Source organism: Helianthus annuus, chromosome 4, assembly GCF_002127325.2.
Source record: "Helianthus annuus cultivar XRQ/B chromosome 4, HanXRQr2.0-SUNRISE, whole genome shotgun sequence".
Classification (NCBI taxonomy): Eukaryota; Viridiplantae; Streptophyta; class Magnoliopsida; order Asterales; family Asteraceae; genus Helianthus; species Helianthus annuus.
The window spans coordinates 5,524,413-5,537,694 of NC_035436.2; the positions used below are offsets into that span (position 1 = coordinate 5,524,413).

The 13,282-nt window shown below is 37.3% G+C and overlaps 1 protein-coding gene and 1 long non-coding RNA gene across 2 annotated transcripts; both read right to left on the reverse strand.

The window, feature by feature from the left end:
* Window positions 1–560: 560 nt before the first annotated feature.
* LOC110935587 (mitochondrial arginine transporter BAC2) lies at window positions 561–1,663 on the reverse strand. Its single transcript, XM_022177959.2, has 2 exons — window positions 1,430–1,663; window positions 561–1,226 (listed from the first exon to the last, which is right to left on the reverse strand). The coding sequence occupies exons 1-2, from the start codon at window positions 1,661–1,663 to the stop codon at window positions 561–563; spliced, it is 900 nt and encodes a 299-aa protein (XP_022033651.1).
* A 5,115-nt stretch (window positions 1,664–6,778) lies between these two features.
* Window positions 6,779–9,885, reverse strand: LOC110935586. The gene is made up of 4 exons (XR_002589217.2): window positions 9,726–9,885; window positions 9,585–9,640; window positions 7,692–7,733; window positions 6,779–7,003 (listed from the first exon to the last, which is right to left on the reverse strand). It is a non-coding gene; the product is annotated as an uncharacterized LOC110935586 (long non-coding RNA).
* Window positions 9,886–13,282: the final 3,397 nt, after the last annotated feature.

The following is a 13,282-nucleotide window of genomic DNA, read 5'->3' on the forward strand; positions in this document are numbered from 1 at the left end:
ATCATGGCGAACGGCGCTCCGTGGGGTGTAGTTCTCGCGGTTCTTACAACTCGGGGTGGTTCTCATTCTAGCAGCCCCTATATATATATATATATATATATATATATATATATATATATATATATATATATATATATATATATAACGTCTACTATAGAACGCTAGGTACCATGTGATATAAAGGTTTGCTCCACGAGAATGATCACTTCTACCCTCCTCAAACTATACCTTAATTTTGCTAAACTTTCAACTACTAGGGTATTTAAGTTTTATATGATAATTAGTATTTTTTTTTTTATAATTAACTATAACATCACTGCTTCCAACATAACATTAATAACTTGCATTTGAAAAGTAATAAGGGAATAACTAATTTTTTTTAGAACATATAAGAAACAATTACTTACATAAAAGTGTACATAGTTTCAAATGTTGTTATCTATCTATACACACATATGTTACACAAAAATATTTGTCACACCCCAACCGATCGACAACTAAATTTACAATCCTTCCGGTATGGTTTTTTCCGGTTAACCGGTTTTTTACTAACTTCCTAGTCATGTTAACTCATTGTTATTAAAAATACATCTTAAAGCCATTTCATATGCTGTAAAAACTGATCCATTAACAATAAAGGCTCTAAAAAGTGTACTTCCAAGTCCCCGGAATAAAACTCCGGCGCCGTCGGTTCTAACGCTTTGCCGGAAACAATCCACGATTCCGGCATACTTCACCGGAGAATTAGGTGTTTGAGCTTGAAGTCTAGTTTTAACCACATCCACGGGATAACAACACACCCAACTCGCAAGTCCGGCGAGTCCTCCGGCGACCACCATGGTCATCAAGTTTTGTCGACCGGTTTTCCGGCAACCCGGGTGAAGTTTCTCCCTTACGTATTCGTATGTCCAGAAATACGCGCCGTATGAGGGCGCGTCTCTTATTACGGTGACGGTGAACCCTTGGAACATGCCTTTATAGCCTTCGGCCCGTATGATGTGTTTGACTAAAGTTGATGGCCCACTTTTGGTTTTTTGGGGGGTGTTTTGGTTTTCGAGTTGTAACCTGATTTTTATGAGTTCGATTGGCGTGATCACGAGGCTTTGAATTGCACCGGCTCCCGTGCCGCCTAGCAAAACGCTTCCATATGAGGGTGGTTCTGTGGCAGGGATGTACCGGTCGAATGCTCTTGATAATGTGGCGTTACATTGAAAGACTAACGCGTTCTGCATTAGAAAAACGCGTTAGGTGGGTGTTTGAGATTGTTTATAAAAAATTTTAATTAATTGTTAAAAAAATTTGTTAAGCATAATTAATACGTATAAGCAATCCCAAACACCCTCAAAACAACTCGTGTTAAAACACAATAAACAAATAAACAATTTTAATAATCGATCTCAAACACCCTCTTAGATATTACCAACGTTACCTGAAAGCTAACGGTGGCAACCGGAGCACCCATGCCTTTATAAAGGGCAAATAGCCCTTCTCTAGCTACAACATCCCTAATGATGTGGAATGCGGGTTTGTTCATACTACTTTGTTGTATGATTCTAACGGTATCAAGGGGGTGTCCCGCTACAACACCCGCGACTCCACCAAATCCCCCAGCCACAAATTCTTTGCCCCAACCGCTTGCAAGAAAATCCCGCCAGAAATCCATCTCGCGAATCTTCTTTAAATATCTTATAAATATTAAAATCTTCTTAAATATCTTATAAATATTAAAATCTTATAAATATCTCGCGAATCTTCTTAAAATCTTCTTTAAAACTATGTCACAAAAATTAATGAAACAACAATGTAATTAGGAAACTTTTGTGTATGTGGTTTGTCTTGACCATATATAGGCGGAACCAGATTGCCCTCTGATCGAGCAAATTTTCTATTAACAAAGGTATGCGGTGAAACCGCTTTCTTGTAGTTTGGCCACCTTGAAAGTCGTTACCAAACCTGATAAAAAAACATTCTATTGTAAATTTTTATGACGATACATTTCTGATTCCGCCATTAATTGGTTCTTTCAAAATAATATTTGAAAGATGAAAGAAGAGACTAGAAATTGAATTGAAATATATATAATTAGGAATATGTGTTTGGTTAATGTATTGGGGGCCTAATAAACCGGGGTGTGGGTGCGAAACAATATCCTGCCCGTGCACTAGGATGTGGTTTGTAACAAAGGAAATATAATATAGTTTTCTAGTGTATTTTATTGTAAATATATAAATAGTTTTTATGTGAGTTAAATTCCATATTAACAAGGTGATGCCCTGCCCGCGTTGCGGGGCGATGGCTGAACAATTCTCAATCAATTAAAAAAACAGTACTATAGTTTTGATAAAAATAAAAAGTAAAAAGAGTGTTAGGCAGCTTTCTGACACGATTTTTAGTTAGGGGCAAAGTCATATTTTTATTTTTACTTGGAGGAAAATCATTTTTTCTCGAGGGTAAAATCCTAATTTTTAGCTAGAGGAAAACCATATTTTTATTTTTCATGGGGGCAAAAACGTAATTTTGAATTGAGGGTGATATCGTAATTTTGAACCGAGGGGAAATTCGTAAATTTTAGCTGGGGGTAAAAACATAAATTTATTTTGCACTGGGGGCAAATACGTAATTTTAAACTGTTGGCAAAACCGAATTTTAAAGTAAGTATAAAATAATAAACTGGTGTAAATTCGTAATTTTGAGCTGGGGGGAAAAACAAAATTTTATTTTTAACCGGGGTGAAAACGTAATTTAGGCTGAGGGTAAAAACGTAATTTTTTTACCGAGGGCGAAATCGTATTTTTTAGCTCGGGGCAAAAGGGTAAATGTATTTTGAAGCTGGGGCAAAACCATATTTTTTTAACGGGGGGCAAAGCTGTAACTTTAAATTGTGTATAAAATAATAAACTGGTTGGTCCAATGGGTATTGCTCGTCGCCCATTTGACCCAATGGCAGAGAAACACTATTCCGGGGCAAAACCGTAATTTTAAAGCGTGTATAAAATAATAAATTGGTTGGTCCAATAAAGAAGGGGCGGCCGCCCAATTCAGCCATTGGCTGCGAAGCACTATTCCCGCCCACGGGAATTGTATACGTTGAAAATATTATAGTTATATATATAGAGATTTTTAATAGTTTTATTATTTTTATATTATAATAATAATTATTTTCTTACTTTTTAAGTTGAATAAGCTTTGTGTCAATCGGTACTTGTATCGAAAATACATGTATGGTCCGATTCGTTATCGGTACATGAACGTAAAAACCGGCACCAACCTGGTACATACACGAAGGTAAAAACTGGCACCAATCTTGTACAGAAAACCCCAAAAGTCAGTACCGAAATGATTTTGAAAATCTTTTAGTTCGGGAAATTCGGTACTTCTACCCGGTACCATTTGCTCATCTCTGATCATAGGTACCGTACGAACAACAACGGTATCATGCAACTTTTTTTGTTGATTTTCTTCAACTTTTAATGATTTCTTTTTTTCTGTTTCAGGGGTAGGGTTGAGCTCGGTGCCAACCGATATCGATACCGAAAATACCGGTTATGGTACCGGTATATGAAGGTAAAAACCGGTAGGCGCCAAAAGTCGGTACCGAATTTGTACTTAAGATCTTTCGGCTTAGGAAATTCAGTACCGGTACCAAGTACCATTTGCTTATCTCTGACCAGGGTTTCATACGAACAAATTCATTACCATAAAATTTTTTTGGTTGATTTTCTTTCGGTTATCTTTTAGTATTTTTTTTCTATATCTTCTTTTTGTTCTTGTCATCGGTTTCGTGCGCAACGCCCTCGTAGTGATTTCAAAACACATGTAAACACAGACTAAATAACAAAATAAGTTCGCCGCAACGCGGTGATTGTGAAAAAACCTAGTTTATATAATAACAATATAGTTAAAACTATTTAGTATTAACGAATTTTTTATACTTTTGTGCAGGTAAAATAACAAACTACGCTTACTTTTATTGACTTTTAAGCATCAGCGGGGCTACATTGAGATGAACGGTGTCACCCGACACCAATATATTTCGCGTCTAATATAGAACGTGTAATAAAAAAATTTCGAGCGACACCAATGATTTTTACAATTGACACCATTGATTATATAAAAAAGAAAAAAGTGACCCCACTTGCATAAAAAAATATTTTTTTTTACTAAAAATTTTTATAAAAGTTTTACCTAATAAATTTATAGTTTAGTAATTAAGCCCATGTTTTATTTAATAAACCAACTAAAGGCCCATGTTTTCTTTTTGTTTACCAAACAAAGGCCCATGTTTTATTTTCACATAACCCAATAAGGCAATAACCAGTTACCCAATTATATATTATATAACCTAAATAAATTTTAAAAAGGACCGCTTTAAACCCAATTATAACCAAAATATATATATTTTAAAAAGGACCGCTTTAAAATTGAAACCGAAGAGTCCAAGAGTTAATTATGTCGTCACTCGTGAGGCCGATTGAGTGAAGCCTGCGTAAAAGACCCGAATCGACCATCTCGAAATTTTAATAGCGGGCTGTTCTAAACTCGGCTATCGAAAAAAATTGACACAATAGAAAATAATTCATGACCCTGCCAATGCTTTTAGGTCTAATAGCAAACTAGCTTAAATCCCCGCTGCTTTACTTGTAAACGGAGATGAACATTTAAACGAATAATTTTTTTGTTTATATTTGTTCGCCAAGAATATGAATGTGTTGGTGTCCTTAACATAAAACATGTTCACGTTTAAACGAACATAAATGGACACATATAAATGAACCCACATAAACGAACGTAAAATAACAAACATAATGAACATATATGAATGTGTCCTTTTTCGTCCGTTAGTTTTTTTTTTTTTTTTTTTTTTTTTTTGAACAACTTTCACTCAACAAGAAGCTACTAGCAAATCGCTAGAGCCCAACACGAAACAAACATTACAAAACATGATCACACCAGTCATTCCAATCTAAGTTCGAGTAAGTCGATAGATTTCTAATCCAAATATAACTCACCGCCTTGATGTTTTCCTTTATCTTGTTAGTGTTCACCGTCTTATTTTGAAAATCACCCCGTTTCTAGCTAGCAAATACACCATGCCACAATGAAGATAACCGCTTGGATACCGTTCGTTAGTTGATTACCAAGGTTTGGTTCTAAATACGAATTTAGGTGAATGGTTTATGAATGATGGACCAATTAATATTACCATTACCAATAAATCATAAATAAATTAAACCGAATGTGTAAATGGACAACCGAACATAGACGAACGTTCATGAACTTAAGTGAACGAACAAAACATGTATTGGGTTAATTATATGAACAAATAAAATGCGTTCATGTTCATTTTTTTTATTAAATAAACGAACTTCTTGTACGATTTACGAATTTCTCACCAGCATTTGGTTCTCTTTTACGGGCCTACCCCGACCCCTTCATGCCCCTTTTCAAAATAGTTGCATCACGATTCACATGCAACCATCACCACCCCAACCTTGCCGCACCATCACCATCCCTCTCATCGTTGGTTAATTTCTAACCGACACAACCTATTTAGCGCGACTAATATTACATCTTCAGTAACACGTCACAACACAACCAAACCTACATAAACGTATGCTTCGAAGGTCTAGTACATAAACATATACTGATATAGATAAACTGATAAACATAAGTAAATACAAAATTTAATTTATTGAATGCTTCGGATTAGGGTTTAAGAAAGTGGAAAATCCTATCGATTTTTTACCGATAAACATATACACAAGTCAAACACGTCGAATCAAATCTTTAATGTGGAAGTCGATAAGGGTTTCACAAAGTAATCAGTACATAGGCATATGCGTAGATCGAAATCACGATGTCCATTAAGGTTTCAGAACTTGTTGAATCTTTATTGTGGAAGATTGAAGATTGTATGAAGGATGTGGATCATGAAAGCGAGATGTTAGGGTTTCATGAAAGAAGACTTGAAGAGGACAAGAGACGCGAGAGGCAAATCGCAAATCACGAATGAAGACCTGACAAGCCGAAGAGGACGATCTACTATGCCAAGGAGGTTTAAGAGAGTTGGTAATATATATTGAACACAAATTTAATGCATGTTTAACTCAATCCCAAATCTGCTTAACTCAACTCAGGTGTCAACATATCCGTGTCAGAATTTACCAGCCCTGGTATGACTATTTTCGCCAAGTCATATGACTCGTTTAATCATGCGAGACTGATCCTATAACTAACATATTGTGGCTTTCATGATTAATACGTTATAGTGAGTAGCAAAATTTGTAAAATTTACGATCACTTAGGGAATCGGTGAAAAACATATGCGAGGTGATGAATGCTGCAATGAGGGTGCTCTTAACACAGTTAGGGTATAAGAAGTGGTTAGACACTTGAGCGTGGCAAACTAAAAAATCAACCAATCAGAGTGTGCCACGTCAATTTGTGAAAAGTGTTTAAACTATGCTGAAAAGTGTTGGCAATGGTTAGACACTTGGTGAAGTGGTAAACTTTTTTTTTTAAAAAAAAAAAAGAAAAAGGTGTGATTGGTTGAGAGATGGCATAGGCCCCACCACACACACACACCCTCTCTCTCTCCTTCCTCCCTTCACCATAGCGGCATTTGGTCATCGATCAAGATTGAAACCGAGCGGCAAAGGGGGGTCGGCGGCGGTGTTCCCGCGCGGCAAACCCCCTTGCCGCTCACCCTTACCGCACCACTCCGTATCCCCTTAAAACAAAGGAAATGAACCAACTCAAGACAGCAGAACCGTCAACATCAACATCAAAACCAAATATTAGCTTGATTATTACCCGACATTCAACGTAAATCTAGCCAACATATTCAGCTATATAAGCAACATATTCAAAGCAACATTTCACAAATCACAACATAACATACTTGAGTTCTGCAATCAATCAAGCCTCATTTCTTTCCACTTTTCTTCAGACCAGTACCTCCAAGTGCTCCCTTTTGAGCTTTTGCTCTAAGTTCCTTCAGAGCCTGCTCAACGTACACGTTTAAACATAAGCCAACACAGATCTATGATTGTTTAAAAAACAAAATTTATGAAAACGTCAATAAAAGCATCCTATCGAGACCATTGAACTACTTATAGTGAAAAAAGTTGGTTTCAATAAGCAGTTCAAGAGTGCTTATTTCAAACATATTTTTCTTGATGGATTTAAAATAGAGTAAGTTACAAAAAATCGTCCTTTATGTATGTCACTTATAACAAACTGTGTCCTTTGTCTTCAATAATTACAGAAAACGTACTCGATGTTTGCAAACCCTTGCAAGTTATGTCCTTTAGCCCCAACTCAGTTAATTTTTGTGGTTAAATCTGACCAAATGGACCCCGTTTTTTGTGGTTAAATCTGACCAAATGGACCCCACATGAAAGTAAAATGACCAAAATACCCTCATGTGGGGTCCATTTGGTCAGATTTAACCACAAAAAATTATCTGAGTTAGTGCTAAAGGACATAACTTGCAAGGGTTTGCAAACATCGAGTACGTTTTCTGTAATTATTGAAGATAAAGAACACAGTTTGCAACAAGTGACATACATAAAGGACGATTTTTGTATTTTACTCATTAAAATAACATGTAGAGTGAAATAATCTGTTTAGTTAAGCAATCTATAAAAAAAGTAAAAAACAACGCATATTACTAAAAAAACGAATCTCACCTTCTCCTCGTCTTTTTTCTTTTGAATGTTGGCCTTGTCCACCTGCAAAGACAAAATATATTACAATTACAAATCATTATATTGTTGTGAAACTAAATATCCTTTGAAATAAAAAAACCAATACTGATCCTTATCTTTTAAAATAACTTCTAAGTTCACTATGACGTTTCAATTCTTCTGCAGTTAATTTATTTGATATAGATTGTAGATTTCTTGCTGTATGCTAAACTGTTAATTTCAGTATGATACGCCAGTTCAAATTTCACTGTCTCATATAAAAAGTATACTATATTGCTAATTTCACTATGAGTGACCTCATCGATCTCAAACAGCAGGAGCTATAGTAGGCTGTTCTTATGCCAACTCCACTATAAATGATAATATCATTATATGGTTTCAACACCATTTAGGATTTTAATATATGTTTATGTCATAGTTATCGATAGCGAAGAGCGACAAATAGCGACAATGTACCTATATGCTACGTAGCGATTGCGATGAAATAGCGCCCGCTATTTCGTGTTTAGCAATAAGGTAGTTAAAAATTTAAGAAATAAAAAATAGCTATCTATATATATTTTATATACATATATTGTTAATTTTATACCTTTTTATGTATAAGCTAATAAGTTTAAGGACCAAATGTAAGCCAGTGAAAATAGGGGGGTTAAATGTTAAAATGCACAAACTGATTTTACAGTTTTTATGTAAATTTTACAAGTTTTAGGGACTAAATGTAACTTAATAAAAGATAGATGGGTTAAAAGTTAAAATCCATAAGCTTATTTAACCCGAAAAAAGCTCAAACGCAACAAAAACGCAGCCGCTCTTCTTCTACCTATTTTCCAGCAAGTTTCCGGCAGAAGTTGCAGGTTTCCGGCCGGAATTCGTCGTCAGAATCCGCTATAATCACGCTATGGAGTCGCTACTTAATAGATTGTGAGACATGGGCGCTTCGCTACGAAGCGCGCGATAGCGAGCGGCGAGCGCTATCTTCGCTATCGATAACTATGGTTTATGTAATTAAAATATTTAGTTTGGTAACTCTGTTCGATGTTTTTGCCATCAACGAAACACTTACAATATTACTAAACGACCAAAAGAAACTACCATTTGACCAGTTACCCAACCCACCTTGAACCGTTCATTTCGTCACCACCACAACTTAGTCGAACCCCTGTGTATTTAATTCCTATACTCATAGTGTTAACCGTGAATAGCGACATAGCGACAGGGTACCTATATCCTATATAGCAAATGGCTATAAATAGCAGGCGTATAAATAGCAATACACTAGAAAAAAAAATTAAGATTTTTTATATGTATATTATATCAAAATAACCTGGTATATATGCTATTTTACATGTATTTAACAAAAACCTAAAATCCAGCTATTTTATAGCTATATTTAATTGCTATTTATATTTAAAAAAAACAAAAAAATAAATAAACTGTCCTAGCTATCGCTACAACCCGAATAGCGAGCCTAGACCTATACGCTACTTAGCGCGCTATAGCTCGCTAACGACAGAATGCCACTAAACTTCATAACAAAAAAACTTGAGTATGAACAAAACAAATCAGATTAGCAAAAACAAAATACCTAAGGCTAAAAATTATATAACAAATTAAAAAAAAAAAAAAAACATGAAAAAGTAAAACGATAAGAAGTTCTTCAAAATAATTAACAAAAACTTGAAAGAAAAAAAACAAAGTATAGCACTACAAAACCTAAAACTGATAACAGATAACATAAACTAACCTAAAACTACGATCTGAAACAATATTCAAATTACAAACTGCTATAAAAACAATAACATCAATCATCTACAATCAGAATCGGAAAACATGAATACAAAAGTATAAACAGATCAATCAAAAGGTAACGAATACCTCATCGTATTCTTTCTTCTCGGCCTTTGGTTGTTTCAACGGCTTTGCTTTTCCTCCTGCACAAGCACAGATTATAAGTTATGTGTGAAGAAACTGATAGATCGAATGTTATGAAGGAGATGAATGAGTGAGTGAGAGTACCTTGCTTGGAAGACATGATTGGAAATTCGGAAATTAGGGTTTTGGTAGTTTGCAGAAAAATGATATGATTTGGGGATGAGTGATAGCGTAAATATAACGCGTTATTGTTCGAATACCACTTGACGAGTTGACGTTATTTATAAGCGAACCATGATTGGTTTTTCAATACCCACTAATTTAAGAACCCGCGAATTTCAGATGATGGTAACTAGGGCGGACCTAGTTATAGTGGGTCAGGGTCTCGTAACCCTAATCTTTTTTTAAAAAGTAGTAGAAACGTTATACAATTTTTTGGATGGAGCCATGGTTGTAAAAGTCCCGTCTAAGCTGCAAGTAATCCCGAGTACTCGCTACAAGGTAGGTTGCCGAGGCACGAGTACTGGTCTCTCAGGCCAATTACTCCCCAAGTAATCTCCGCCTAAGCCGAGTACTCCTGAATCCGCCTAGGGAGCGCCTAACGACTTTTGCAACCATGGATAGAGCCCATAAAAAGTATTTCAATGGACCCCATAGGATCAAACATAAGCTACTTGTCTTTCAAACCAAAGGTCATAGGTTCAACACCCATTATCTATGTTTTTTTATTGGCTTTTTACTAATTTAAAGTAATCCATATCCTATTTGCATAAGTACAAAACATAAACTTGTTGGAGTGTCAAGCTCCTTGTCTTTCAAGCCAAAAGTCATGGGTTTGATACTCATTATCTTCGTTTTTTGTTGGCTTTTTCCTAATTTAAAGTAATCCATATCCTATTTGCATAAGAACCACTAAATTATTGCTAAATTGTTGCCTAAACAGTTATCATATTCCACCTTCGTTCTTCAATACCATAAAATCATATATAGATTGTAAACAAACTGATGCAGGCCACACAAGCCTGTATCATGATAGTACAGACCAAGCCCAAGAAGGAGCAGGCCAGAGGATAGTCAGGCCCAAACGTGTGAAGAGGAAGCCCACAAGGTTCATGGATTAATCCACAAGTTGTGCAGAGGAATATTCGAATCATTAGCATGCATTTTCTTATTTATCACATGTTAGATTAATTGTTGCATTAATGGGTAGTTAGTGGAGCATGGTAGGAATTTGTTACATGCATGTCTCCAAGAAATAAGGAACATGGGCATCATGTGCTCATAACCATTGCATATTTAATTCCTTGTAATTTGCTTTGAAAGATATCCAGAAAATTGTTCCAAACTCTTGTCTTCTACCTATTGTTCTAGGAGTGTTTGCCTATTAAAAAAGACTCCATCATTCTGGTGCTTTCATTCACGAATCATCTCCACCATGCCACCGCGTCGCGACCCAACCGGCTCCGATGATTTCCCTCCATCCATCACGGATCAGCTCAGCCAGTTGATCCAAATCACCACCACGACCGCTACCACCGCTGCCTCCACCCAATCCGACCTCAAAACCCAGTTAGCCGCCCTCGTTCAAGCCACCACCAACCTCAACGCCAAACTTGACACCCAAACGGAAACAACCGCTCGTCTTGTTAATCATGTTCAGCAGTTGACCGACAACCTTGAACCGGAAAAAAAACACTACCCGACCGCCTTCCCCAGCCCGCCAAAACAAGAACCAACCAAACCCACGCCACCCAAAAATTACGTTACCTCTTTTCGACGGGTCAAATCTTCTCGGATGGATTTTTCAAGCCGATCAATATTATACTTATTATAATATTCCTCCGGCGGAACGTATTTCACTAACAACTTTCCATTTTGTTGGGGATGCACTTTTGTGGTACCAAAATCAATTCAACAACAATCTGCTCGGGTCGTGAACTGACTTCAAACGCGAGGTAGAGCTTCGCTTCGGTCCGTCATCGTATGAAAATCACGAAGCCACTCTGTTTAAACTCCGTCAAACCGCATCGGTTTCCGAATATCAAACAGAATTTGAAAAAATTAGCAATCGTATCACCGGCTTGTCTGCGCAAACCTTAACAAACTGTTTTATCTCCGGCCTCAAACCTGAGTTACAGGCCGAACTAGCTGTTTTGAAGCCCACAACGTTTCACGATGCATGTGGATTGGCCAGGAGAGTTGAGGATAAATTTGCACATGTCAATAAGCCCAAATCCTTTTATCAGCCCAGGTCATACCCTACCCAAAATACTACTCCTCAAACAACGATCTCTCCTTCTTCTTAGCCTTCTACTGCGTCCTCATCCAAACCAACTCCCACATCATCTCCTCCATTATTATCTTCTCCACCAAAACCATTACCATTCACGAAACTCTCACCAGACGCAATACAACAATGTAGACGCGAAGGTCTATGTTTTCGGTGTCCCGAAAAATTCTACCCCGGGCATAAGTGCTCACCTCCACAGTTTTTATTAATCGTTGACAACGACGATCAGTATAACTTGATGTGTGTAAAATGCAACATATAAAACACATCAATTAAGGCATAAAACTAACCCTTTTTAAGTACTAATGTTGGAAAAAGAGTGTTTTTGTCTTCCTTTTGTATTTTCAGGATGAAATGAGCTCAAAATCACAAAAGAAGCAAAAAGACCACTAATTCTACCATAAATACAAGAAAAGGAACAAAAGTGGACTGCCCGAACCCTCAACGGCACCTCCCAAGACAAAGAGAAGAAAACAGAGTCTGAACACGCCCCGTGTCCAGCGAACACGGGGGCGTGCCCAGGAAGCAGCAGAAAAGACAAACCAGTAGAAGCTTCCATTGCTCACCACGGGGCCGTGTCCAGCGAGCACGGGGGCGTGGTGAAAGTACAGCAGGCGCATTAATTGTAATTCGCAATTACAATTAATGAAGAGAGAGAGTGTCAGACGGGCACGGGGCCGTGTCCAGCGGACACGGGGCCGTGTCCAGCGTTCTGTCCAGCCTATAAATAGAGGAGCTTGGTTTCATTCTCTCTCATCCCTTGGCACACCACCTCTCTCACACCTCATCCACCACCCACCACCACCATAACACCATCATCCACCACCATCATCCATTGTCCATCGTAGAGTGTGTGAGTCGTCTCGGGATCCAAGATTGATCGTGAGAGTTCTTGACAATCAAGGCCATGTTTGCCTAAGTCTCTTACATCACTTGGTGAAGACAAGTGTTTAGTATAATACTTTTTATTTTTAATCTTTTGCACTTTTTATTTGGTTTTGTATTAATGACTTTAATAACTAGTTACTTATGTTGAAGGTGATCTTTCCTTATCGTTTGTCCGTGGTGTCTTGGCATTATTTTACTGTCTATATAAAATAAAAGATTTTCACCATTCATATCTCCACGGTCTATATGGAGGTATGTTGGCTACCTGGTCGGGGGTTAAGGGAACGGTTTGGTAAGGGTCTTGCCCTTGTTCAGCGTTTAGAGGTCCTGCTTGGGACCTGGGTCAAATTTAGTAGGATCTCCTTCAATGCCCATAGGTATTGGATGGCGGGGATCCAAACTCTTTGACCCCCTCATAAGTTAACTACTATTAATACTATAACCCGGCTATTTAGGACTGTATCCCTGCTGACTCAGACTACTTAGCCGAGGGTAACGTCACCGCCAAAAGCGGGGCCTACCA

Excerpts from the sequence above, each read along its gene's own strand:
- LOC110935587 (XM_022177959.2), bottom strand. The coding sequence starts at position 1,663 with ATGGATTTCTGGCGGGATTTTCTTGCAAGCGGTTGGGGCAAAGAATTT. Across the intron at positions 1,227-1,429 it reads TTGCCACCGTTAGCTTTCAG|AACGCGTTAGTCTTTCAATG; the intron begins GTAACGTTGGTA and ends TTTCTAATGCAG.